We start from the raw sequence: 24,340 nt of genomic DNA on the forward strand, positions 1-24,340 counted from the left end.
TTGGTCATGCTTAGGTTTTATCAAGCCAGAATGGAGTCATACATCTTAAACAGCACAGACTGAGAGCTACTGGGTGTATTTTCAGTAACTGAAAACAGAGAGAGTGTTGCCTTTGAAAACATCAGCAATTTGTTTTCCTTAGGTCCAGTCACTTTTTCCACATTTCTTAATTGACCTTTTAGAAGGCTGGAAGAAGCAGGTGCTGGGTAGGCACAATAGAAGCTGTGCATCTCAGCTTTCACACTTCTTTCTCCTGTATTTCTAAAGGAAGAATTAAGGCCATTCCCCAGAGGCACCACATCTTCATAAATGCTGTTTTTGGAAAGTGGCTGCTCCAGTAACTTGATCACAGCAGGATTAGCACATAAACTCAATGGAAACATGCCTAGAATCTCTGTTTTCAGAGTCCTTTGGCAACCTTGGGCTCCATTAAACAAAAGAAAATTACATAAGTAGGCTCCAGAGGTGGGATTTATCTCACCTTGGAAATTACACATATGGCTTCAGCTGTATTCTATGGAGAGCCACTGCCACTGTGGGATTTCTCACAAACATCTTGGACATGTGCACCGGCTAGAGGAGCACCCTGGCTTCAACCAGAAACCTTCCTCTGAGTCATGTCAGCTAAATCCACCACAGGTGATTTATTTTTTTCAATAATATCGACCATTTTTTCAAAAATATCAATCATTCACTGATTGGTATTTTCCAGAATCTACAAACATCCTCCAGAAGATGCCAAAAAGCCCTCTTTAAAAGGAGCTGCCAGGTGTTTTTGCAAGGAGGTGGATATTTACCTCTGCTTATTAAAGGGGCTGCCAAAGATGATGTTCTCCTCCACGGTGGCATTGAGCAGCCACGGCTTCTGAGCTGCATAAGCCACAGAGTACCTGTTCCTACTGCAGACAGACACAGAGTTTTGGTAAGAAACAAATCCCTCACACCATAAAATGTCTGATAATCAGGTTTTTTAAAGTTAATTTCATGAATGTGCATTCAGAAAAACACAGGGAAACACATAAGCAAAACAAAAAGAAGGGAAGAGTTTTAAATTTGATGCTTTTGTTAGAACAGCACCCGCTCTCTCCCCTGATGGCAAAATCTACACTCTGGGTTGCATTCTATTCTCCTATAAAAGGCTGGTACCTACCTCAATCTAGTAATTGCAATTCAAATCCAAAAGCAAATTATAAATGATACTAGAAATATTAAATTCTCACAGGAATAGTTATTTGGCATTATTTTTTCTAATATGAAAACAGAGAGAAAAAAAGCACTATTCAAATGGCACGCTTGACTTGCTGCTTTCTGAAGTGTCAGATTATTTTATGTGGCCACACATATAAATACTTTTTTCTCAGTGAATATTTTTTTTCCTTTCAGGTTATTAGATCCTCAATGATATTGGAAAAGAGGGCAGTTTAATACAGATTGGGAAGAAATCATGGGTAGCCTCCCAAGGATTTATTAGACATACCTTAAATGTGTCTAAATGCCTATTGACATTTGTCAATAGGGGCATGAATGTTCTTTACTGCTGTCTTTTTTTCCAAGGTACAGCAGCAAAAATAGTCATGTATTTTCAGAAATTTTTCTGAGATGTCCAAGGTAATGTGAGGAAGGAGGTGTGAACTGGTACCAGCTCATGGATCTGAACACTTATAGAATCATGGAATGGCCTGCATTGGAAGGGACCTTAAAGATCATCTTGTTCCAACCCCTTCCATGGGCTGGGACACCTTCCACTAGCCCAGCTTGCTCAGAGCTCCATCCTACCTGGCCTGGAACACTTCCAGTGATGGGGCAGCCACAGCTTCTGAGCAGTCTGTGCCAAGGCCTCACTACACATACAATAAAGAAGTTTTGTCTAATATCCAATCTAAATCTGCTCTCTGTCAGTGTAAAGCCATTCCCCTTGTCCTATCACTCCAGGCCCTTGTCAAGAGTCTCTCTCTATCTATTCTTTAGGCTCCATGCTGTTTCTGGAAGACCACAATGAGGTTCCTTTGCTTTGTCTCTTTGATGGTATTGCTTCCACCAAAACATTTGCTTAGCTTCAAGCATGTAGGATCTACTATTGAGAGAGGGGTGCTAAGGCAGGAGAAACAGCTGGTTAGAAGCTGTCAGAAATATCCCAAAACTTCCAGGAGTTTTAGCTGTTCATATGCACTCATATGAAATACATCCTCAAGATTATGGGGCAGCAAACCCTGGTGTGGCTCCCAACCACAGCTCTGTGTGCCACTACCTCTCTCTCATTTATGACATACTTTTAGTGGAGTTTGTCCTTCTTTTAAACCTGGAGCCAGGGGTGGAGTCCCTGCTTGTCTTCAGCTGGAGCTGAGCTGGCTCCCTCTGTGCCCTGCTCCATCCCATCCCAGATTAGGCACCATGGGGAACCAGGTGCTGGGCAGAAAACTCAAAAACATGTGGAAGGAGACACCTAATTATGCCTCATACACAGAGATTCTGCCTTGCATAGCAAGGAGCACACTGAACTCCCACTGTGGTCAGATGGGAGCTGAGCATCTTTCAGACAAGAGACAGAGGTAGTGGTTCACTGGCTGGGGAAGTGTGGGATCCACTGGATTTGCACAGTCTATCAATTAATCCCACAGGAAACAATTATCAACATGGTAAGGAAACATGGAGATGGCTTGAGAGCACAAAGATGAGGATTTGGGGAAATTCTGAAGAAATTAATGATTGTTTTATGATACACTAGAAAAGAAATAATACCTTCTGGATGCTTCAAAAGAAGGTTCAGTTTCATTTACACTGTAAGTTATGGTAAATGACATTTAGTAAGCAGGAAATAAAAAACAACATTCTGTGCTAGTTTTACACACAGTGAACCTGGAGTTAATGACATACTTTAAAAACTCAACATAAGTCTGGGTTTTTATGTTCTTGAAGGGAAAACAAACCAGGTCTAAGCAAAACCATAATACTACTTGAAATGTGACAGTTTCGTATCTACAAGGCATAGTGGCTAAACAGGCAAATTATGTTGTTAGAAAATGTATTTAAAACTAAAATTGTATCATAAAACCTATTAAAAATTAAAATATTAATATTGCATGGCAAGCAATAAGTTAGCTTCTCCGCACAGTTCTGCCAGTAGCCTGCAGAAGCTGATAACTGATGTCAAATTTCCCCTGGAGTAAAGATGAGTTTGCAGCTACACTGTAGGATCAGAACAGATTTTGAATCTCTTTGTAGCACTAAGGCTGCATAAAGCTGTGAAGAAATACATTCTGAAGAACATTCAAATATTAGCAATGGCATGAATGATTTTGCAGTTCCCTCTTTTTGTTAATTGAATTTTTAACAGTGCCAACAGCCTGGAATGGCAGGGAAAGTGGTTTTGGCCCAGCAATGATGCTCATTCCAGGCATAGGGATGCATCACTGCAAAGTGCAAAACTTAAAAGAGATTATACCAGGTAAATTGAAACAGGCATTGGAAAGGGGTAGAAAACTCATGCTAAAACATTATTTTCCTGACTTAAAAAAAAAGCCATGAATAAACAAATCCTCTTCTCTCAGGCCTATGAACACTCCTGATGAAACACTTTTATGTTGAGACAGAAATGAGTGCCTGACTGCTGGGTTACCAGTAAATGCAGCTGCAAACATTGGCAGGCTATCCAAGTCTAGAAAGAGCATAAAAATTCTAATAGCAAGCAGAGTCCTAGGAATACCAGACTCATGGATTAAGCATCTTCCCAAAATGCCAGAACTGAGACGTTGTTTTCTGTGCTGCACATCAGCTTTCTGAGGACTTGGATAATTCAGGCCTCCTAAAATGCACAGTCTTTTGTTTTCTTCATACACCAATTGCCAGAGCAGGTGCTGCATCAGAGCACCTGAGACATAAGTCTCAGAAGTGTCAGAGAGCCACACACTGAGCCTCAAAACAGACAGTCCCTCACTAAAACTTGGTCTCTCATTCAGCAGAAGCTTCCTGTCTTCTTTACAATGGGAAAAAAAGTCACAAGAAAGCAAAAGATGAAATCTAAGAAGAGCTTGAAAAGGGACTGGGAATTAGGTGAAGGCAAACAAGAAGAAGAAACCCTAAACTTGCTCTGTTCAAGACCTCCAAACTTTTATTAGGAGACCACTGCAGGGAAAAGAGAAAATGCTTTCAGGTATAAATTTGGGAGCACCTTCTGAGCTACAAAAAACTACACACAAGCCTTGCAAGACTCCTTGCAATTCCATGCCAGATTTAATCTGCTTGCCATGATAACAAAACAGACTTTCTCAATGGGAAAGGACTAATTTTAGGAGCTCTGTTTCTTAAACACTTTTTCCTTGGTTAGAAATTTCATTCCCGGCTTGGCTTGACAAATAGACTTTGATTCTCCCAAATTATGAATGAGATTTCTGTGAGAACCCACATTCACCAATAATCCCATGAATAAACACAAAGACCTTTAGTGAGCTGGGACCTTCACAAACAAGGGGATTAAGTATTTGGTTTTGTACTTTATTACCCTGCTGAATCTGAGAGTGATGTGATTGCAGGGCATGGGAGTGGGCTGAAATTGAAGCTCCTGAGATTTCTAAAAAGGGTATTTTATTTGCCTGAGGGGATTAGCATTTATTTCCTCTAGTTCATTTATTTATTGTAATGTGGCTATTTATACTGATTTTCAGCTGTACTATAAAATATGCATATTGCCCATAATGGGGTGTGGTAAGTTCAAGTCTGAAATGGTAGGAAGGGCCAAACTAATCAGTCATTTTTATAGGATTTTGAATATATAAGGTGAAAAAACTAACAACAACATCAAAACAAAAATCAATAGAAATCAAGGTTTTAGGAAAAGTAAAAAAGACCTCTTGTTGAAGTTTAGACACTTTTATGGTAACTCATAATATTTTAAAACAGACTAAAGCATGTCTGAGCAGGCCCTGATTCCCTCATTCTACAAAATAATGAGGGAGGAGAAGGAAGATGCACAAAATCTCTGGGGTACCCCTGTAGCCACAGAATGAGCCATTACCTCTGCTAATATCAGCAGGAAATTGAGGCAAGATGAGGACCAAGCATCTACACAAATTCCATACAGGAGTTTGGAGAAATTTAGGCCTGTTGCCTGCAACCAGAACTGGTAGTTCTGCTGGTTTTGGCCACTGACTTTTGTATGGATGATTTTTTTATCCCTCCAGTGCTCATTATGCCCTTCAGTGCTTTCTGTTAGCTCCTGTGGTTGTAATCTTTGGGTGAGTGTTGCTCTTGGCAATCTTTCTGAGGGGGACATTGACTTTTCCTAATATTTGTCACAGCCTTCTGAATAATTGAGGACAAAACAGGCCATTTTTGAGGCTCTATTTAACAGTTCTTGTGTTTCCTGAGCTTTTAATTTAGTATACAACAAGCTGTTTGCACAGAAACCATTTCAATGTAGAAAAAACACGTAGCAAGTGAAAAGTTTCCACTTAGCCCCTGTTAGATTGGCAGTCTGAGAAGATTGTTTGGCTTGATGTGCATGAGGGGAATACCTGTCTCTGCATGATTCCCACAAATTATTAAGAAATAACTTATTAATAAATAACTCTCATCTGAAACAGTCTTGGCTGAATGACTACACCCAGACAGCCCCATGCACTAGTGTCTAACAAGCCTCTCAAGCTGATTGCTCACTGGGAAAACAAAAACCCAGCTCCATGTCTAAGGATGTCACATTTCTGGGCCATGTCTCATATAAGTGGGAAAAACTGAGACCCAGCCCATAAGATTTGCCCTGGCCAAGATCTTTTACAGAAAGATACATGGCCATGCTTCATTTCCCTGGGATGCCAAGGCAGTGACAACCCCGGCAGCTGGACACACAGCTCTCACAGCAGTCAGCCTCCACAGCAACAGGGCATTTGAATCCCAGTGATGCCTTGCGGGATTGTCCCAATACAACTGGGGCTGCAATCTTACCCATGCTTACAATCACTGTGTTGTTACCGCTGAATTTGTAAAGGAATTCACCTAGCCTGCATTTCATCCCTGGATCAGTAGCTGTGTTAGTCATGCATGGAGAATCACATGGAAAGGGACTTAAAAGAGTAAATAGGACCTTTATTATAGTTTTACAAAATACAGGAGCCACTTAATTAAATACCTGAAGTCTCCTTCTGTATTCATCTGTCTGCCAGGCAGTCTGAAATTACCAGCAAAATATAACCATGTTTGCATCAGCTATATCATAATTATAGTGTGCAAGGAAAAAAATCTGAGGTGTTGGCTAAAACCTGAGTTTCTTGGTGTTGTGGTGATGAACAGACTGTTAACCAACTGACAGCATGATTCTATCTCTTGAGCAATATTAAACATATTTTTTTCACAATTCATAATTACAAAACATTTCATAAGCTGTACCTATTATGTTTCTAAGATTTCTCATTTTTCTAATCTTTCCAAGGTTCCATATCTTTGTCTAGGAAAAATCTGAGTCTTTCTCAAATACTTCCTTCAAAACAATTGTGAGAATTATTTCAAGGTACATTCTACTTATTCCTTTTATTTTTTTTTAACTACTGAGAGAAACAATGCCTGATTATGGTATAAAACCTTCATTGCATGTCTCAAAGAAACTAACTGGGGTAGGTCACATCTTCTTCTTCCTTCAAAGCCTAAATTCATATATAATTAAACTAAATTTAGTGTAGCCTTGGCTTCAACTGTACCTGCTACTCCAGTGAGGTCATATGTTTAGAATAGCAGAAAGTGAAGAATAGCTAGAGAGCAAAAATGCCATGGATACTATCACAGGAAAAGCAAAAAACATCCAGTTTACAATATTGCTGTAAGAAAAATATGACAAAGGAGGTTACAAGTCAAGGGATGAGACAACAAAATATTTGTCTCTGTGACAAAATTCCCTCTTTTCTCAGCAAAAAGATAGTTGAGAGGAATTTGGCATGATGGTTTTAAAGAAACAGAACTGATCTTTAAAACCAAAGAACAAGTCTTGGGGTTATAGCACATCACTTCCACTGTCTCTTCCCTGCCTAGGCTTGAAGAGTGCTTGCTGCCCCACTTCATTACTCTAGAAAGTTCTCATTCACTGGTTCTGAATCCAAGGCCTGACCTCATGAGCACCTGTCCTTTCAGAAACAGCCTTTGCTCAGCCTTTACTTATAAGGTGTTTGGTGTGCTCAGGCTGCTTTTTGATTGTATTACTGTGAAGAGTGACACTGTTCAATAGTTGAGGCTTGAGTGGGTACCAGGGAAGGAGAAAAGCATTGCTCACTTGTAATTTTTTTTTCTGTCAGCATTATCAGCAGCTCTGAGGGGAAATACATCCTTTCTGTTAGGCTGGCACCCCCCAGATCCCACCGGGCTGTAGAAGCTCCACACTTTCACTGGTACAGGAACAATGGTACAGGAACAATGTGACAATGCTGCCTTCAATTATAGTGAGTACTGAAGCCTATTTGATAAAAGGAATAGCCTATGCATTCTTTCCAGGTCATTTGCTAGGCCAATATATTAGATATTAATCTCCACACTAGCCTCTCTCCCTTCCTTAGGCACCCGGCTCTGCACATGATAAAACAGTGAAAAATACCTCCTGATTTGCAGGTGATGCATTCCAGAGAGGATCTGGGTGATGGTAATCACTCAACATGCAGTTCTGAGGCATGAAGTTTACATTTCTCATAGCAAATCTCAGCCTCCTCCTTAAACGAATACAGCAATTAATAGCTATATAAACATACTTGCTCCAGTGAACTTTTCCCTCCAGGGTCTGCATCTCTCCCAATATAGCAAGGAGAAGTGAAGACTTGCCACAGCCAACTTGGCCCACAATCATTGTCATCTGACCTATGATAATAGTAAAAACAACAAAACCATTTTTAAAAAGAAAGAAAAAAACAGTTATACTCTAGTTCACAAGGCCCAGCTAGATTCAGCTCTAGAACACTCAAAGTGATTAAATAATTGTTTTAGCATTCACTACTTAATGGGCAATATTGCATGTATTCATCTATGGAAACATTAATGGACTGCAGTAACACACTAATCTCCAAAGGAATGAGACTTTTGCTTTTACCTATATTAACATTTGTTTTATGGAACTTATTAAAGTTATTTAGGGTCAAACAATATATGGTGGGGAGTGATTATTCAGCCTGGAGTTCCATGAAAATTTGGACCAATCTAGTAAATTAACTGAAGTGAATTTGGGCCAATTGAACTCACTAATTGTGCTGGCCAGTGCATTTCATAGATTCACAGAAAGTTTGGGTTGGAAGGCACCTTACAGACCACCTCATTCCACCCCCCCTGCCATAGGCAGGGACACCTTCCACTATCCAAGCTTGCTCAGAGGCCTGTACAACCTGGCCTTGGACACTTTCAGGGATAGGGCAGCCACAGCTTCTCTGGGCACCCTGTGCCAGGGCCTCAGCACCCTCACAGGGAACAATTCCTTCCTCATATCCAATCTAAACCTTTTCTCTGGCAGTGTGAAGCCATTGCCCCTTGCCCTATCACTCTGGGCCCTTGTCAAGGTATCTCTCCATCTTTCTTGTAGCCCCTCCCTTTAGGTACTGGAAATTTTCCAGTTAAGTTTCTCTCCAGCTGGGAGCCAAGGGTCTTATTCCTTCCAAAGGAGGCAAACTCTGGCTCACCCAGCCTGTGAACCCATGGCCTCAGACTGTAAACTCCTGGAGCAGAGACATTCTGCGGGTGACGCTTAATGCTACATGGAAACAAGTCATACGGGCTTGGGGATTACTAAATCACCATGTGACAGCAACCTAAAGTAATACTCTATTTTAAAACAAAGCCCTTGATAGGAGATCAAAATAGAGCATAAGACTATTTGTTAACATGAAATGCCAGAAGACAGTGTTATGAATATTACAGCATTATCACCACCAACAAAAAATTATTGTTGTTATTATTAATAATAATAAAAAATATTAGTTGCTACTTTTCACACTTGCTATGCAAGTATTTCAAAACAAACCAGCATTTTGTAAACCTGTGGAATTCCTAGCCAAAGACATTGAGGATGCAAGGAATTACAGGAACTCTTATCAGCTTGATAAAGAGGAATTCATTAAGAAACAAAATAATTAAGGATTTCTTGACAGAAAAACTCCATCTTCTGAATGAAAATAGTTGTGAACTGGAAGACCGTAATGTTGATAAATGGCAGGAAAAGTATAATATATGGGTATTGCTGAAAATAGCATACTGAGTTAGATGGATCCTTGGTTTGAATGAGTCTGGAGTTCTTCCTCTTTCTTTTTTATTCAATTTCTCTATTAAAAATAATAATGATATTTTTCAACCATTTTCAACCATTTTTTTGTTTATTCTAACTCTTGACTTAGTTTGTGCTATTATAAAACTATATAAACTATATAGATATATACATGCCACAAAGTTTATCTAATGATATTATTATATAACAATACAGCTCATGACCTTGTGTACACTTTAAACTCTATTTTTTTTCTTGTAAAATTCTAAATGTGTACCTTTGTGCACTTCAAAACATCAAGAAGTGGAATTAATAACAATTTGACATTATATATTTCACATTTAAGGTATGCTTTCATCCTACCTGTTGGAATTCTAATGTTTATGTTGGACAGTGTAGCTAAACCACTTCCCCATGAAAAGTATCCATTGGTCACCTACAAAATAATTACCACAAATCAGATATTTAAACACAGGAGGGGAAAAATTAGAATGATTAATTTAGACTTAAAATACTTTCATAAAATAAATCTGTGATTTATGAACACGGTGTGGTATGACTGTACACACGGAGATAAAAGCAAGATAAGTTTGTTAAGATTGCCAAACCTCCAAAAATTGTGAGTAAGAAAATATAAATACACAAATGTACATAATGTATGTAAGGCAAGAAAGGAATGATTTGAGCTGAGCTCTATTTACCAAATACTTTCATTCTGTCAAATATGAAGCTAAAAACTTGGACATCATCAGATTCATGATACCTTTTTGTTTCCTGAGAAAACATGCAATAACTGTAAAAACTGGTCGGAAGCTCACTTTTCTCACTGGAAATTTTGCTAGATGCTAACTTATTAAACTTGCTCTTGCCATGGAAAATTTGAAGTAACAGCAGCACTTGGGCACCATCGGGTGCTGTTGCAGGAGGACCTGCTCCCTATTTTCATGAGGGAAAACATTTTCCAAACCACCTTGATGGCCACATCATCGATCTCCACAGGCCGTGTCTGCTTCCTGGCTGGCTGCTCGTAGCTCTCGAGCTGATACCTCAGGGGCTGCCTCCTGTTGATGGCCTTGGTGTGCTGCACAGAGAGAAGTGAAAACAGGAGAGAAGTTGGAATACTCAGGAGAAGACAGTATTTGGTGCTCTGTAAAGCAAACAATCCATTCCCTTTCCTAACACCATTCCAGCTCAGGAGAAGCAGCCGGTGCTTTTCAACATGTGATAATACAGATACAACATTGTCATGCACACATTTTAGATGTTTTAAACACCCTTAGCTGAATCACAGAAAATATTGGGATTTTTTGCTTCCCATGCATAACCATCCCAAATTTCATCTCTACCATCCCTCTCAAACCCTCTTCCCCATCATCCACAGTCTCTATAGGACTAAACAAAAGGTGGACAGGACAAATAAAATAAAAGCTGAAACAGTCTCAATTTTATTTCTTTTACTATCATTGCTAGCCCAGAAAAACAAGAAAGGTGTTGTTTCAGGTTGGCAAGCTAAAATAAAATTTATTTTGTGCTAATTCTTTCTGTCTGTTTCTGTCTTCAAGTCTCAGTCACATTTCAAATTGTACAGTCAGTTTGTATCTGTTGAAATATACAGCTTTAGAAAAATGTCAAAATGAAAAAACACCTTTTCCCAAATCATCTTCATTTGTCTTTAAATTTTACTCAAATCAACTCTATGTTTAGTACTCCAGAAACAGCATTTTGGAATTAATTCCTATTTCTCAAAGTTTGGTGTTGGTTTTTTCCACCTTTAATTCTGAATTTCCCAAAGCAAGAATTGTTCCTCCCTAAGGATGCCCAGTATAAGATGGATTATATGGGCAACAGACAGTACAAACCCCATAACCACAAGATATCCTCCTGAGCCTTCTATAAAAACCAAGAAGGTTGAATTTTAGTCATATTTAAATATGTTGGTGTATTATGGTTGGTTTAGGTTGCGGTTTTTTTACTACTGACACTTCAGCAATGCTTTAGTGTGTTTGGGGACCCTTCATATCATAAGAACACAGAGACTAGGACATAAAAGAGGCAAAACTGGTCAATATTAGAGCCAGGCTAGGAATAAAACCTCCCAGGCTCTGTCAGCTTGGCCACTGCCCTTGTATGGGGCTGTATGGCCTCTCTGCTTTGAAATTCAGTGTCATAAAGCAGAACTTACAAGTCCTGTGTGCTTCTTACAGGATTCATAAGGTACAGAGCTGTCCCCCCCTCTCCAGCTGTCATCTCCAATCTCGTCACTCAGGAGAAACTCATTCAGCTTCTGTACACTTGAAAGAAAACAGAGGACACTGAGTTACATAAACCCAGGTTTCCACGAATACATTTCCTTTTTTGTGCAGTCACGCCAGCAGGATTTATCAGAAATGTTCCATAAGAAGTTCATGGGATACTTTCATCTGCCACCCTGATGGCAAATGAAGATTTATGTGTGTGGAAAGACAGATGAAAATAATTAAGCATTGTACTGGTAGCTGGGAATGAAGAGCAGAGCAAGTCATGAAGGTGCCAAAGGAGCTCCATGGGAATGGTTTCCCTCTTGGCAGGCTTATCTCTTCTGTGCCTTTCTCAGGCTGTTGCATTCAGGGTTCCTCCATCCTCTGGAAATGCCAGGGCAATGGGTGCATCCTGGCACAGCTTTTGCATCATATAAAAAGGAAACTAAATCTATTAGAGACTGTCTAAAGCAGGTCATGAGGATGGTGAAGGGTCTGCAGGGAAATATGAGGAACATATTCCTCCATATGAGGAACAGTTGAGGTCACCTGGCTTGCTCAGCCTGAAGAAGAGGAGACTAAGGAGAGACCTCACAGCAGTTCTGCAGCTTTCTCACCAGGGAAAGGGAAGGGAAAAGTTCTGCAGTTTCTTCATGATGGGAAGTGAAGAGGCAACTACCAATCTCTGCTCTCTGTGACCAGTGACAGGACTCAAGGAAACAGCATGAAGCTGTGTCAGGGAGCTTTAGGCTGGATATCAGGATATCAGGATATCAGGAAAAATGTCTGAACAACCAGAGGGTGTTCAGGCACTGCAACAGGCTCTCCAGGGAAGTGGTCACAGCTGCAAGGCTGACAGAGTGCAAGAAGCATTTGAATACCGCTCTGAGGCACAGGGTGGGATTCCTGGGCTGTTCTGTGCAGGACCAGGAGCTGGACTCAATGATCCTGGTGTGTCCCTCCCATCTCAGTACATTCTGGGATTCCATGGTTCTGGGCACAGCATGCACACAGGGCCTGGGTACTGCACACCTCAGCACAGCCACAGCCAGCCCTGGAGACATACAGCAACTCTTTGCTTAGCTCTTAAAATTGTCTGCTGGGAAATACAGCACACAAGTTCAATTCATTCTTCATCACAGGGGGATTTGCTCCACTCTTTCTGTCCCCCTTCCTTTCAGAGTGCTGTAAGCACCTGGGTCTTTATCATTCCAGGGAAGGGATGAACAAAATCACACATCAGTCATGGTGAAGTTATTACCTTGTAAAAACTAAAATCAAGGTGCATTGGGTCAGAGACTGGGAAAGCAGAAGGACATATGCCTTCAGATCAGAGATTTGAACATTAATCTGCAAATGAGAAAGTAGTCTATTTCAAAGCCTGTCTTTGTATTTTATATTAAATTATCAATACATCTTCAAGCCACAGAGAGACAGGTCAGCAAGAAAGCACTGCTATTATCATTATTTCCTCCTGCCAGCATGCCTGTTCCTGTCTTCTCTCTTAAACAGAAAATTTATGTGCCCCATAAATTGGGATATGTCTCCATATCAGAATTTCAGTCTTACATAAGGGGTAAGCAAGAATTAATTTTCTTATAGAAGATACAAGACCTTGTTTTGATCATGCATCTAAAATGACATCAACCCTTATTTTGCATTTGAATGAGGTACACTCAGAAGTTTTAGTGGCACTAGAACTACTCTTGAACAGAAAATTGAGATTCTGGCCAAAGTATAAGCTCTTAATCCCAAAAATTATAAGCACATATTCGTGTGTGTATTTGATTGAGGATAGAGCCATGGACTGGCCAAACACACATTCTTTATCCTTCACTTGGGGGACATGATGTGCATGGGAGAAAGATGTTAGGAAATGGGTTTGACAAAGGATGCAGTTTGTTTTGGCAAATCTGGTCTTTAAATATTGCCCTGGGGGTGGCCAGCAGTGTAAAGGAAAATGTACACACCATTTTGATATTAGGGCTATGCTAAACATAGTGCAGAGATGTAGAGGCTTGGATGATTTATACAGCAGCCTGGAGATTTTCCACTACTCAGAAATCATTTTCAACCTAGGGAAAGCATCTCATGTGGCCCTGCTCCTGCTGCTGCTTTGATAAAAATAAACTCTGTTGAGTTTTTGTTTGTTTGCTTTTTAAAGTCAGTGTGGCACTGGCAAAGGACAGCTGTGGAGCCTGAAGTCCCCTTGACTGATGCTTGATATTACCATTACCCACTGAAAACAGACAGTGACAGCAGCAATACCATTTCTTTCCAATGTGCCTCATCCTTGGCATAAAGGAATGATGTTTCTGTGTGGGAAGCTTAGTTCTGTCTTCACATCCTGCTAGTGCTTGGCATCTGACACTTTACTGCCAGCCAGGTGTCATTTTGCATCTCTTGGGACATCTTGACAGGGTGTAGGTCTGCACTATGACTGTGACTGTGTCCATACAGGCCATAGATACAACACCCAAAAGCCTGAAATTCAACTTATGCCAATCTGCTCCTTCAAGATTAAGTGCCCTATAGCCCATCATGAAGGAAGCTGCTCTGTTGGGCTGTTTTACAGAAATAAATACCTGGAACAGGATGTAGGACATCATTAAATTCTCACTTATAGCCCAATGTACTTTATGTGGAGGTAGGGTTTAGTTACTCTTCAGCAGGGCTGGTCTTGCTAGAGAGCTTCACACCAGGCTCTCTCACCCCCTCAGTGCTGACGAGAGCCCAGAGAATGTGATGGAAGAGTGGTGGTGGGTGGTCAGAATGTGAGAGGAGGAGCACCTCCCAAGGAAGGACAGTGAAGCTCTGAATCAATCCCAAGTGCCAAAGTTAGTGACATTGTAAAAAGAATGGAACATTAGGAATCACAGAATCACAGAATGGCCTAGGTTGGAAGGAATCTTAAAGATCACCTGGTACTAACCTCCCTGAAATGGGCAGGGACACCTTCCACTAGCCCAGCTTGCTCAGAGGCCTGTCCAACCTGGTCTTGGACACTTCCAGGGATCCAGGGGCAGCTGCTCTGGGCAACCTGTGCCAGGGCCTCAGCACTCTCACAGGGAACAATTTCTTCCTCATATCCAACCTAAACCTGCTCTCTGTCACTGTGAAGCCATTGCCCCTTGTCCTGTCACTCCAGGCCCTTGTCAAAAGTCTCTCTCCATCTTTCCTGTGGGCTCCCTTCAGGCACTGCAAGGCCACAGTGAGGTCACCCCAAAGCCTTCTCTTCTCCAGGTGAACAATCCCAATGAACAAGTCCCTCAGCCTTTCCTCCCAGCAGAGCTGCTCCATCCCTCTGATCCCCTTGGTGACCCTGCTCTGGAATGGCTCTGCAGCTGTCTGTCCTTCCTATGCTGTGTTTATTTGTGTCATGCAGTAAAAAGGAAAGGTCACTGATTTCTCTCACATCTTTAGCATCAGAGGTCCACCTCACAACACTCTTCCATGTGAGCTGGTAGGAACAACTTTTTCTGGTACTGAATGTGAGTGTTCAGGAGTTGGAGGAAGGAGAAGAACCACTTACCTCACGATGGCCTTGACTGCAAAACGAACCACGGTGGAGAGCAGGAACAGAGGAGTGACCAGGATGTGGAACAGTGACAGGGATGCAAATGCCTGGGCGGGCTGCAGGGGCTTGTCACTGGTGTATGCATAAGTCACAAAGGTCTGCCACATCAGGGAAAGAGCATGTCAGGACAAGGACTCTTGAACAAGATGAACAAGGACAGCAAGCAAAATATTTTGCTCAGCTAAGGCTAAGAACAATCTAAGTTCACTGGGAATCAGGATAAACTGAAGAGAAAGGTGTGTTCTGTTAAAACAAAATAGATTTTAAAATCTTGCCAGTGATTTCAAGAGGTTTACATGTTGAAGAATGAAAGTTTTCAATTTTTACAATTTTTCAATTTTTACAATTTTCATTGTAAAATCTAGCATTTGATCACAGCTTTGTAATTGACTTTAGGGTTTACAGGAAACACACAACCCAGAAAAAAACCCATTAAGAATCTAACAAATCTTGGGTTGTTTTTTTTTTTCACAGATGCAGAATTCTGGTCATAAATGTTCCAATTCTTGTACACACTCAGCATACTCTGCCCCCAAAATTTGGTCTATGAGAGCTCCTTACTGACCAGCATGGCATAGTTCCTCTAGTGCATGAGGCTGAGACTTAAACCTGGAGGACAAGCAAAATTTATTCCTCTTTAAACTGCAGAGTATCCTTTCTAGAAAACTTTAATGGTGCCTCATAATGGATTTTGAAACAGGAATTTATTTTGCTGCTAAAGAAAAAGAGAAGACACTCAAAATCCCTTTCCAAAAGAGCTTTTCAAAATGAGTCCTCTTTCAATTGCAATGGTCTTTCTTTCTCTTTCTTTCTCTTTCTTTCTCTTTCTCTTTCTCTTTCTCTTTCTTTCTCTTTCTTTCTTTCTTTCTTTCTTTCTTTCTTTCTTTCTTTCTTTCTTTCTTTCTTTCTTTCTTTCTTTCTTTCTTTCTTTCTTTCTTTCTTTCTTTCTTTCTTTCTTTCTTTCTTTCTTTCTTTCTTTCTTTCTTTCTTTCTTTCTTTCTTTCTTTCTTTCTTTCTTTCTTTCTTTCTTTCTTTCTTTCTTTCTTTCTTTTCTTTTCCTTTCTTTTCCTTCCTTTTCCTTCCTTCCTTCCTAGATGTAATGATTTTTCTTTCTTACAGTAAAAAATTATTTTTCTCTTTGGTTTTACCAATCCACCTTCTGGGAATGAAAACTTCCAGTGTCATGTTCTTCTACAGTTAGCAGAGGCACCTGAATTCATCTGCTGGTTTTTTGAAGAATAGGTCCCACAATAACAATGGTGCTATTTCTTCCTTTTTACACTCCCTCTCCCCACTTTCCTCTCCCTTTTTAAAAAGGAAAACTGAAAAAAAACCATTTCTTACTGCAAGAACAGCTGCTATTGGTATGGCTGCATTCATAAAAACTGGGAAAGAGAAATAAAATAAGCATCAGATTATAGGAAATAAAAAAAAACCAATTTTACAGTAACTGTATGACACTAAAATAATGGAGTTATTTCCAATTCAAGTAATTAAGACTCCCAAAGGAAAATTAGTCTACAGGAAGAAATTTCCTTCCCTGATAGTCAGAGATCTTAAACACACCAACAAATAAGCCCTAGAATTCTCTCATTTGTTCACTCTACTAAGCTGGGATAAAAATCATTATGTGCACAATTAATATGAAACACAACTAAAATATTACTCAACCCTTCTGCATTGCAGAAAACACAATTTATATGAAGAAAATATAATTTATCTTTGCTGCTGTCAGAGCTGCCAATATTACCTGGAGCCTTCTTACTATAAAGCAACTCTTAATTGTAATGTCACAATGATGGTAAGAGAAAACTTACTGCAAAAAAAACTCCCAACAATATGTATTTTATCCTTTTGAATTTCTGTGCTATGTATTTATCATGCCTTTTTATTTTAATGACATTACACACAGACAAAAATGTCACAGGCACAGCTGTATCTCTCTTTAACTGAAGTTGGGAGGAACGTTGACATGAAAAACAGGATAATTTTCCAAGTCCTAAAAGCTCAGTTACTTACTGGAAAGAGATGTATGAAGTGCAAAGGTTTTGAGACTGGTGAGCTCTTTCATTCTCGTTTCTTCCACACTTTTACAAAATATGTGCTCCCAGGCATAAAGCTTTAATAACTTAATGCCTTTGAGTATCTCATTGGTTTTCTTTAATCTCTCAGTAGAATAGTCCTTCAGTTCAAGAGAAAACCAGGGAAAAAAATTTATAACTGTTTGTAGTCTTATTGACAACCCTCTTTTCCCCTCACTTCTGTTGTTAGATTAATTTAAAAAATAATTTTGTTCATTTGTGATTTTGTACAGGTGCCATACTAAGAGGAAGAATATAAAATTTCATTTTCTTTGGAGGTATTAAAATATTTGCAACCACTAGGGGAAATGGTGTCCATAACCACAGACAGAAAACTAAATGGGTGTATTTGCTGATGCAAGAATCATTCTGGGATCTAGTTGTAAAAATAAGTGAGATATTTATCAATGTATTTAGCTAAATTCCCCTCATCAGAAAACAGTAATAGTAAGTTTTGGTAAAATCATAATCCAAAAGATGCTATGAGTCAGAGGAAGTCAGAATAGAGCAGTAGGAAAGTGAGATTATTTCCAAAACTATGCAAAGATAAGTTCTCTGTACAATTTTTACAGGCTACAAAAACGGGCACAACTCAACAGGATTGAAGTGTGCTGGCAATTAGATCCATGCATCAATAATTTGCGTATTGAATATTAAGATAAAAAGGATCTCTAAATATTTGGCAATTTAAACATCAAAGGCTTATTTTAAAAGTTCAAGGGTCACAGCAAGAAAGTTAAAAATTAGACAAAAGAGCAGAAAACATTTCTAACTGGTGAACTAAAAGAGGCAGAAAAATAAACTTACAGCACTGAAGAATTTAGATATGAATACAAAATAATCCAGCAGTGCCAACGGATTTTTAGAAAATACCAAAGCTTAGGCAGAGAGTAAAATGTCTCTAGACTTTACAGAGGGAGGTTGTGCACATTCTTTAATACTTTTCTGCTATAATTTATCAGGTTTTTGCACTGTTTGCTAACATCCCATGAAATACAACATCTGCATCTGGGAATAACACCCTTTCATGGAGTGGAATTCAGACAAAGTGGTGCTAGTTGCATTAAAAATACTCTTTGCAGAGAAGGCAGGTCAAGGCCCACATACTTTTTTGAGATTCTCTTCTGACAAATTGTGGGGAAGGAAGAGACACTGAGCCACAAAAAAACAGACAGGGAGGGACAGTGCAACTGAGGGATGGCCTGCCCAAATGCACACAGTGGTTTTCACTAACTAGAAGAACAGAACCCAGAAACCCTGTTCTCATTTCTGGATCACAAATATCACTGAATTTCTGGATCACAAATATCACTGAAATAATTCACTTACAAGAGTGCTCTTCTGAGCCTCAGCCAGCTTGGTGGCTATGAAGTACTGGATGGGAGCTAAGAGCACGATGACAGCAGCCCCAACCAAGGCACTCACTCCCAGCAGGTTATAGAGGAGGATCACACCCATTATTATCTGTGAAGAGAAAAGCATCACAGAAAAAAAAAAAAAAAAAAAAAAAAAAAAAAAAAAAAAAAAAAAAGAAAAAAAAAAGTAGATTTCAATATGCCAGAACCACACCAGGAGAAAAATGTTTGTTCTTCGAATAAACACTTAAATGGTTCATAGGAATCAGCTGAGCCCATACTTCAGGAGGTCACATTTGGAAAGTGTGGGAAATAAACCCAGAAGCCTTTCTTTTTGACATTAACTAAATAGTTTGTGTTAGTGCCTGGTAGTTCTAATTCCAGACTGGGTTTCCACAAAACTGATGGAGCACTAAAATGATGGTGCTTGCCCTGAGGCATTTTACAGAGCTCCTGGCCTCAAGTCTTGTTTACACTAGAGCTCCTTACCTCACTCTGGAAGCATTCAGAGGTCTTAGGGCTGTCATGGATCACAGTTGCATTGTGCTGTACTGTCCCTGTGCAACTGCAGGCAGAGGGACATCACAGACAGGCACTGAAGCACGAAGCAGCTGTGCTGGGGCTGACACAATCTGAGCTTGGGCATCAATACCGTGCAGCCCTGGAGGAAAATGCTGCCTTAGCCCTGCAAAGGGCTTGGGAGCACTTCCTACAGAAGGCTACCTGGGAATGGCTCTGGTGTGACTCCTGTGATTCTGGTTCCTGAGTTAATTCAAGCTCTGCTATATAAATATCTCTATTAAAAGCTCGACTTTGGGATAGAGTGATGTCCTCAGTGATGAGGGCATACCGAATTAGTTGCATATCTCATACTTTTATCTCTTAAACAAGTCTGTCTTTAAATCTCTCTTCTTAATTTTACAGAATCAGAAGTAAGAATCAATGGTATTTAACATTTTTAAAGCAATATTTAGCTTTTCAGGGTCCCGTGCTGCAAATTACCATACCTTGCCATAGCAATCAGATCACCTGTTCATCTAAATAACTTTCAAAGTATTGATAGCAACACTTCCATCCACTTCACAGGATGTGAAACAGTGAAATGAAACCATATATATTATTTCTAATTTCTGTTTCCATGTAGCCTTTTTTGCCTTTTTTCATAAACTATTTCATGACACTCTAAACCCTACCTAACCCATTAGTAGTAATAATTACTGACTAATAAAATAGATTACTGATGCAGCTTCAGGAAATTCAGCAAAACAGATCTACTATAAGAGTTGGTTCTACCCCTTTAAAAAATTCTTTAATGTCAGTGGGATCACCATCAGATAAGGACCATGCCAAACACACCCTGAGATAAAATTCTGAAGAGGCAACAGGAGTCCAAGCTTCAGGGAAAATTAGCATGTCTCAGGTCATTAAGTCATTGGCATTTTTGAAAATTTCTTTTGAGCTAAATAATCTCAACCTTTCCTTCCTACAGATCTGCCTCCATTTCTTTCCCAGCCTTTTTAAGAAGCAGGTATGTTTAGTGACTAAGTTGCTTAGATGAGGGCTCCTCTGAGCATTGTCAGTGTTCATGTCAGTCATGGAGCAGGATTCAATTGCTGTTGGTCCTGCCACAAAACCCAGTTACAAGTGGACACTGCAGAAACAATGCTTAGGGCTGATGCCAGGTGGCAAAATAAAAGCAATGGATTTGTGTCAGCAGTGGAAGAAATATGAGCAGGAAAAAGGATTGCAGGTCCTCATTCTTCAAGTCACAGACATGGAAATCCTGCTAAAAAAACCCTCTCTCTTCACTGGCCCTTGAAAAGATACCTTTCCAGCCCTTAGGGCACCTTTCTGCTTGCTAATCTTAGTGGGAAGTGCAAGTTCCCCTCTGGATTTTGTGATAGTGTCCCAGACATGCACTCTCCTCAGCCAGGCTGGAGTATCTCTGAAATCAGACCCTAACTTGGATGCTCTACCTGAACAGGCATTGCCCAGAGATTGGGGCACAGGAACAAGAACCACATTAATTGGTTGGTTTCTATGGCAACCAAGTTATTGATTTGTCCCAGTGTCATCTCTCCCATGGACAAGTTGGATGTAGAAAGCCTCAGGATCTTATTATATATCATTGCCTGTAAGAAAGGGGAAAAAAGGAAGTTACTAAAATTATGTAATTATGAACGACCAGTAGCAGTGGGGTGTTTCAAACTGCATCATCAGCCTTTACCTAGGACAGCCCTTCTCCCAGTCTCTCACCTGAGACAAAGAGAGATGGAGACAGAGTGAGAGAAAGCACAAGAGAGAGAACTGACTTTAAAAAACTCCAGTTCCTCTTAAAAGGTTTGTTGCTTAACGCAGACCTAAAATAGAACAAAAAATTACAACAAAACATCAAAATTTAAGAAATTGGCCAAAGAACCTTTTTAATAAGCATTTGGTGAGCTTGCTTTCCTGTGACACTGTCTGTCAAAAAGATCCTTGTTTCTGATAAGACAAGTAAATTCATGCTCTGAAGTTTGATCAGAGTGGATATATATTCCTTTGGGTTCCTCTCCATTATCTGGCCATTCCATTCCATAAATTTTGTAGGAGTTTAACAGGGTTTCAAATTAATCAGGGCTTACATCTACTGAATTTTAAAGGCAAATATTGTGAGCCCAGTTTGCAGTTATGATCAAACATCAAATGCTGCAGCTCTAAGGAAGTTTTTAAAATAATTTGTCCTTTTGGACCCATTTTCTTCATTAATAAAGTATATCCTGTAGAATTAATCAGAAATGCCTGGTGAATTATATCAACTGCATATGCTCCTAAGAGTCTCAATTTTGGTAAGTGGGAGTCACAAAAAAGAGTCACAAAAAGGAAATAACCAGGAGCTCTTTCATCCCCAAGTCTGCACCATCTATCCTGGGAGAAGGCAGAAAATGTTTGAAGCAGCTCCATTAATCAGAGCAAGTACAAAAAAAAAGCTTCCATGCTGAGACGATATTCCCATGGTTAGTTACATCTGGCAAATCATCAGTTCCAGCTCCTGGATTGCTACTGCTGCCTGTGGAGCTTGGTCTGTGCAGAGCCCTGCTACACTCCCCCACGTGCTGGGCTGTGCTGGCTCCAGTCCACAAACAGGGCTCTCACAGAGGGTTAAGGGATGCTGGGGTTACAGACACAGCCCTGCAGATGAATCACTCCCGTCCCATCCCACAGGGCTCTGTGCTAAAGGGCATAAATATCCAGAGTCGCCACTGCCGACGCACGCACAGCGTTCCCATAGAACAAGCACACTCTGCAGATGGCTCTGTCCACAGTCAGCAGAAGCAAACTCATAAGCAAATGAACAAAGCAGATGCAGAGCCAAAATGACACTGCTGATCTTAATCTATCTCCCATTGTATGCAAAGATGTGTTTTCATATGCATGGGGTTTTATGGGTGTTAAACTTCCAACAGGTTAGAGTGGTGGGATTAGTTTTTAGCAAAAGGAATTGGTGCCAGCAGTTTGCCCGCCCTACTTTGTCCAGTTTTCTGTATAAAAATACAGTACATATCTTCTCTGAAACCATCATTTCAAGCTCAGTCTTCAGATGAAGAACGAGACAAATGAAAGGACAAAGCTGCAGCTGTTACTAGTGAATCTCCTGGCAGATCTTTGCTCACCAGTAAGGCACCCCGGAGGTTGATGCCAGTCTCTGTAGTCACATAGTAGGAGGCCTGCAGGAATGTCCTCTGCAGGATAAGAGCCAGGAAGAGAAGGACTGCCAAGACATAAACATTCCTGAGGAATTCCTCTGATGAAAGGTAGGAGTTTGATGGATCCTTCACCTGAAAAGAAAGGAAAAAATTATGCAGGTGCCATAGGAGAGATTGTATATTCCCTCCTATGTGAGAAGCTGGAAACAAGCAAATTTAATCATTGCATTGGAATAAAACATATTGCTGGTGTTATGGGAAAGTTATAGAAATCAGATTTCTCTCACTGACCTCTACATCAAAATCATTTGGATACAAATTTAAAACTCTGCTCCTGTTCCAAAGACTGAGGATTGAGATGCTTTAGCAGTTCTAAAATTGTTCAGTTTTAGCAGGAAAGGAACAATAAGGTCACCATGTCTGCCTTGTCTTTAGTTTCCCCATCAAATTGTGGTGATTTGTAGAATAGAAATGCTACTTAGTAGAAAATAAAGCTCATTCTACCTGTCCCACAGAGAAGCCACAAGAAAATATTTTTTATTATATGGGATTAGTTATTTATGTTGCATTTGCATATAATGGAAACAATTTCTTCCACAAGTATAGTCTATTATAGCCATAAATTCTGAATAACATTAGATTATACATGCCAGTATTCCACACACAACGAAATTTAAATGCCTCAATATGGAAGAGAAAAAAATTTTGTTTAAAGCCCTTTGTTTTCATTTTCTAGTTTTTGTGTTCACTGTTCTGCTCTGTTTCAGGCAGAAAAGGAAACAAATGTACCAAAATACTCCAAGGAAGACTGTTCCTTTGGTATTTCCGACCCAGCTGGAAGCAGGATGTACTGGAATTCTTACAAGGGAAAAAAAAAAAAAAAGAAAAATAAAAAAAGAGAAGGAAGGAGCCTGTTCCACTGAAATATCCAGTCTGATTCTCAGATGAAAGGTATGGGCAATATAAGAAATAAAGCAATCTGCCCAAGAGTCCTTGAAAAAAGGGTTGCTTAAGTGCATGAATGGTGACATATATATATTCAAAAACCTCCCTTTTAATACTCTGCTGCATCTAACTTCCCCTTGTTTTCATAGTAGGGATATCATTAAGAATATAACACTTGTATATAGCTTTTTAAATGTATATAGAGTTCTCAGGAATTAAGGCAGAATAAGCATAAAATTAAATGTATTTACATTAATTATAACTAGAGAGAATTTAAAGGAGAAATGTTTAATAGCAAGAACAACCGAGAGAAAGTTTATCAAAATCCATAAATTAAAGGCACATTCATTCTGAAATGTATCCAAGAAAAACAGTGACTGTCAGCAAGCCAAATGCTTTCAAGATCTCCAATAATTTCAATCTTCCCTTTAGCCAACGCTCATTAAAACTTTAAAATACCACAACTGAAGACACTACACTGAAGAGGACAAAAGATAAAGGAAGCAGACAAGGTACAGATTCCTAAATCTGAGATCCAGAAATTATTTTCAAGCTTAAATGCTTTGTTTGCTCACCATGCAAAAAACCCCAACATTTTTGAAGGCACAAAAATGTGCCTTGTAACTCTGTGGCGCAAATCCTGCATGTGCAGGTTCAAGGATGATAAAAAGCTTTATTTAATAAGCTGTACAATTAAACTCTCCTTCAGTGCAGGAATGTCTCAAGCCAAACTGAGATCATCAGTCAAGAAAATTAATGTCAAGAGTGAGCAGCCAAGAAAAAGATATATGGATAGTGATGATAGTCAAATACTTTATCTAGGGAGGAAAATGCTATTCCATTATACACCTATCTGCTCATTCAGAGATAAAACACTCCAAAAACTGTATGGAGATGTTTCTCTGTCACAAGACAAATGCAGGAAAATGTCTGTGTCTTCTCTGCTCTCAGTAAAATAATTTCACCTATATATTTTCATTAGTTACTCATAAATTCTTTTTCTTGTGATAGAAAATGTTCTGTATCAGAGGCTTGCTCAGCATTTAGATCTGATCTCTGAAAGTTCAGTCTCAGTGAAACTTGAAATGAGCATTGAACTGGCATCTCTTGTGCATCTCTAGTATCAGGAACACCATTGAGTAAAGTGGATACTTTTCAATTTCTCAATATGTGCCAACACAGTTCATCACAGCAGCAATCAATACAATCAGCCACAAACAGGGACTGGCTACTGTCAGCCTC

At 39.7% G+C, this 24,340-nt stretch overlaps 1 protein-coding gene across 1 annotated transcript in view; it reads right to left on the bottom strand.

The window, feature by feature from the left end:
• ABCC9 (ATP binding cassette subfamily C member 9) overlaps positions 1-24,340 on the bottom strand; it is a 70,686-nt gene that overhangs the window by 27,861 nt on the left and 18,485 nt on the right. Inside the window, exons 10-21 of the mRNA XM_058805855.1 lie at positions 22,121-22,285; positions 20,444-20,599; positions 18,442-18,576; positions 17,051-17,213; positions 16,376-16,416; positions 14,987-15,129; positions 11,400-11,508; positions 10,188-10,298; positions 9,581-9,653; positions 7,722-7,827; positions 2,740-2,778; positions 798-899 (exon numbers count right to left, since the gene is read on the bottom strand). Coding sequence (XP_058661838.1) covers positions 798-899; positions 2,740-2,778; positions 7,722-7,827; positions 9,581-9,653; positions 10,188-10,298; positions 11,400-11,508; positions 14,987-15,129; positions 16,376-16,416; positions 17,051-17,213; positions 18,442-18,576; positions 20,444-20,599; positions 22,121-22,285 — 1,343 coding nt within the window. The remainder of the gene's footprint in view (positions 1-797; positions 900-2,739; positions 2,779-7,721; positions 7,828-9,580; positions 9,654-10,187; positions 10,299-11,399; positions 11,509-14,986; positions 15,130-16,375; positions 16,417-17,050; positions 17,214-18,441; positions 18,577-20,443; positions 20,600-22,120; positions 22,286-24,340) is intronic.

The sequence above is a fragment of the Ammospiza caudacuta genome, chromosome 5 (genome assembly GCF_027887145.1).
Source record: "Ammospiza caudacuta isolate bAmmCau1 chromosome 5, bAmmCau1.pri, whole genome shotgun sequence".
Taxonomy (NCBI): Eukaryota; Metazoa; Chordata; class Aves; order Passeriformes; family Passerellidae; genus Ammospiza; species Ammospiza caudacuta.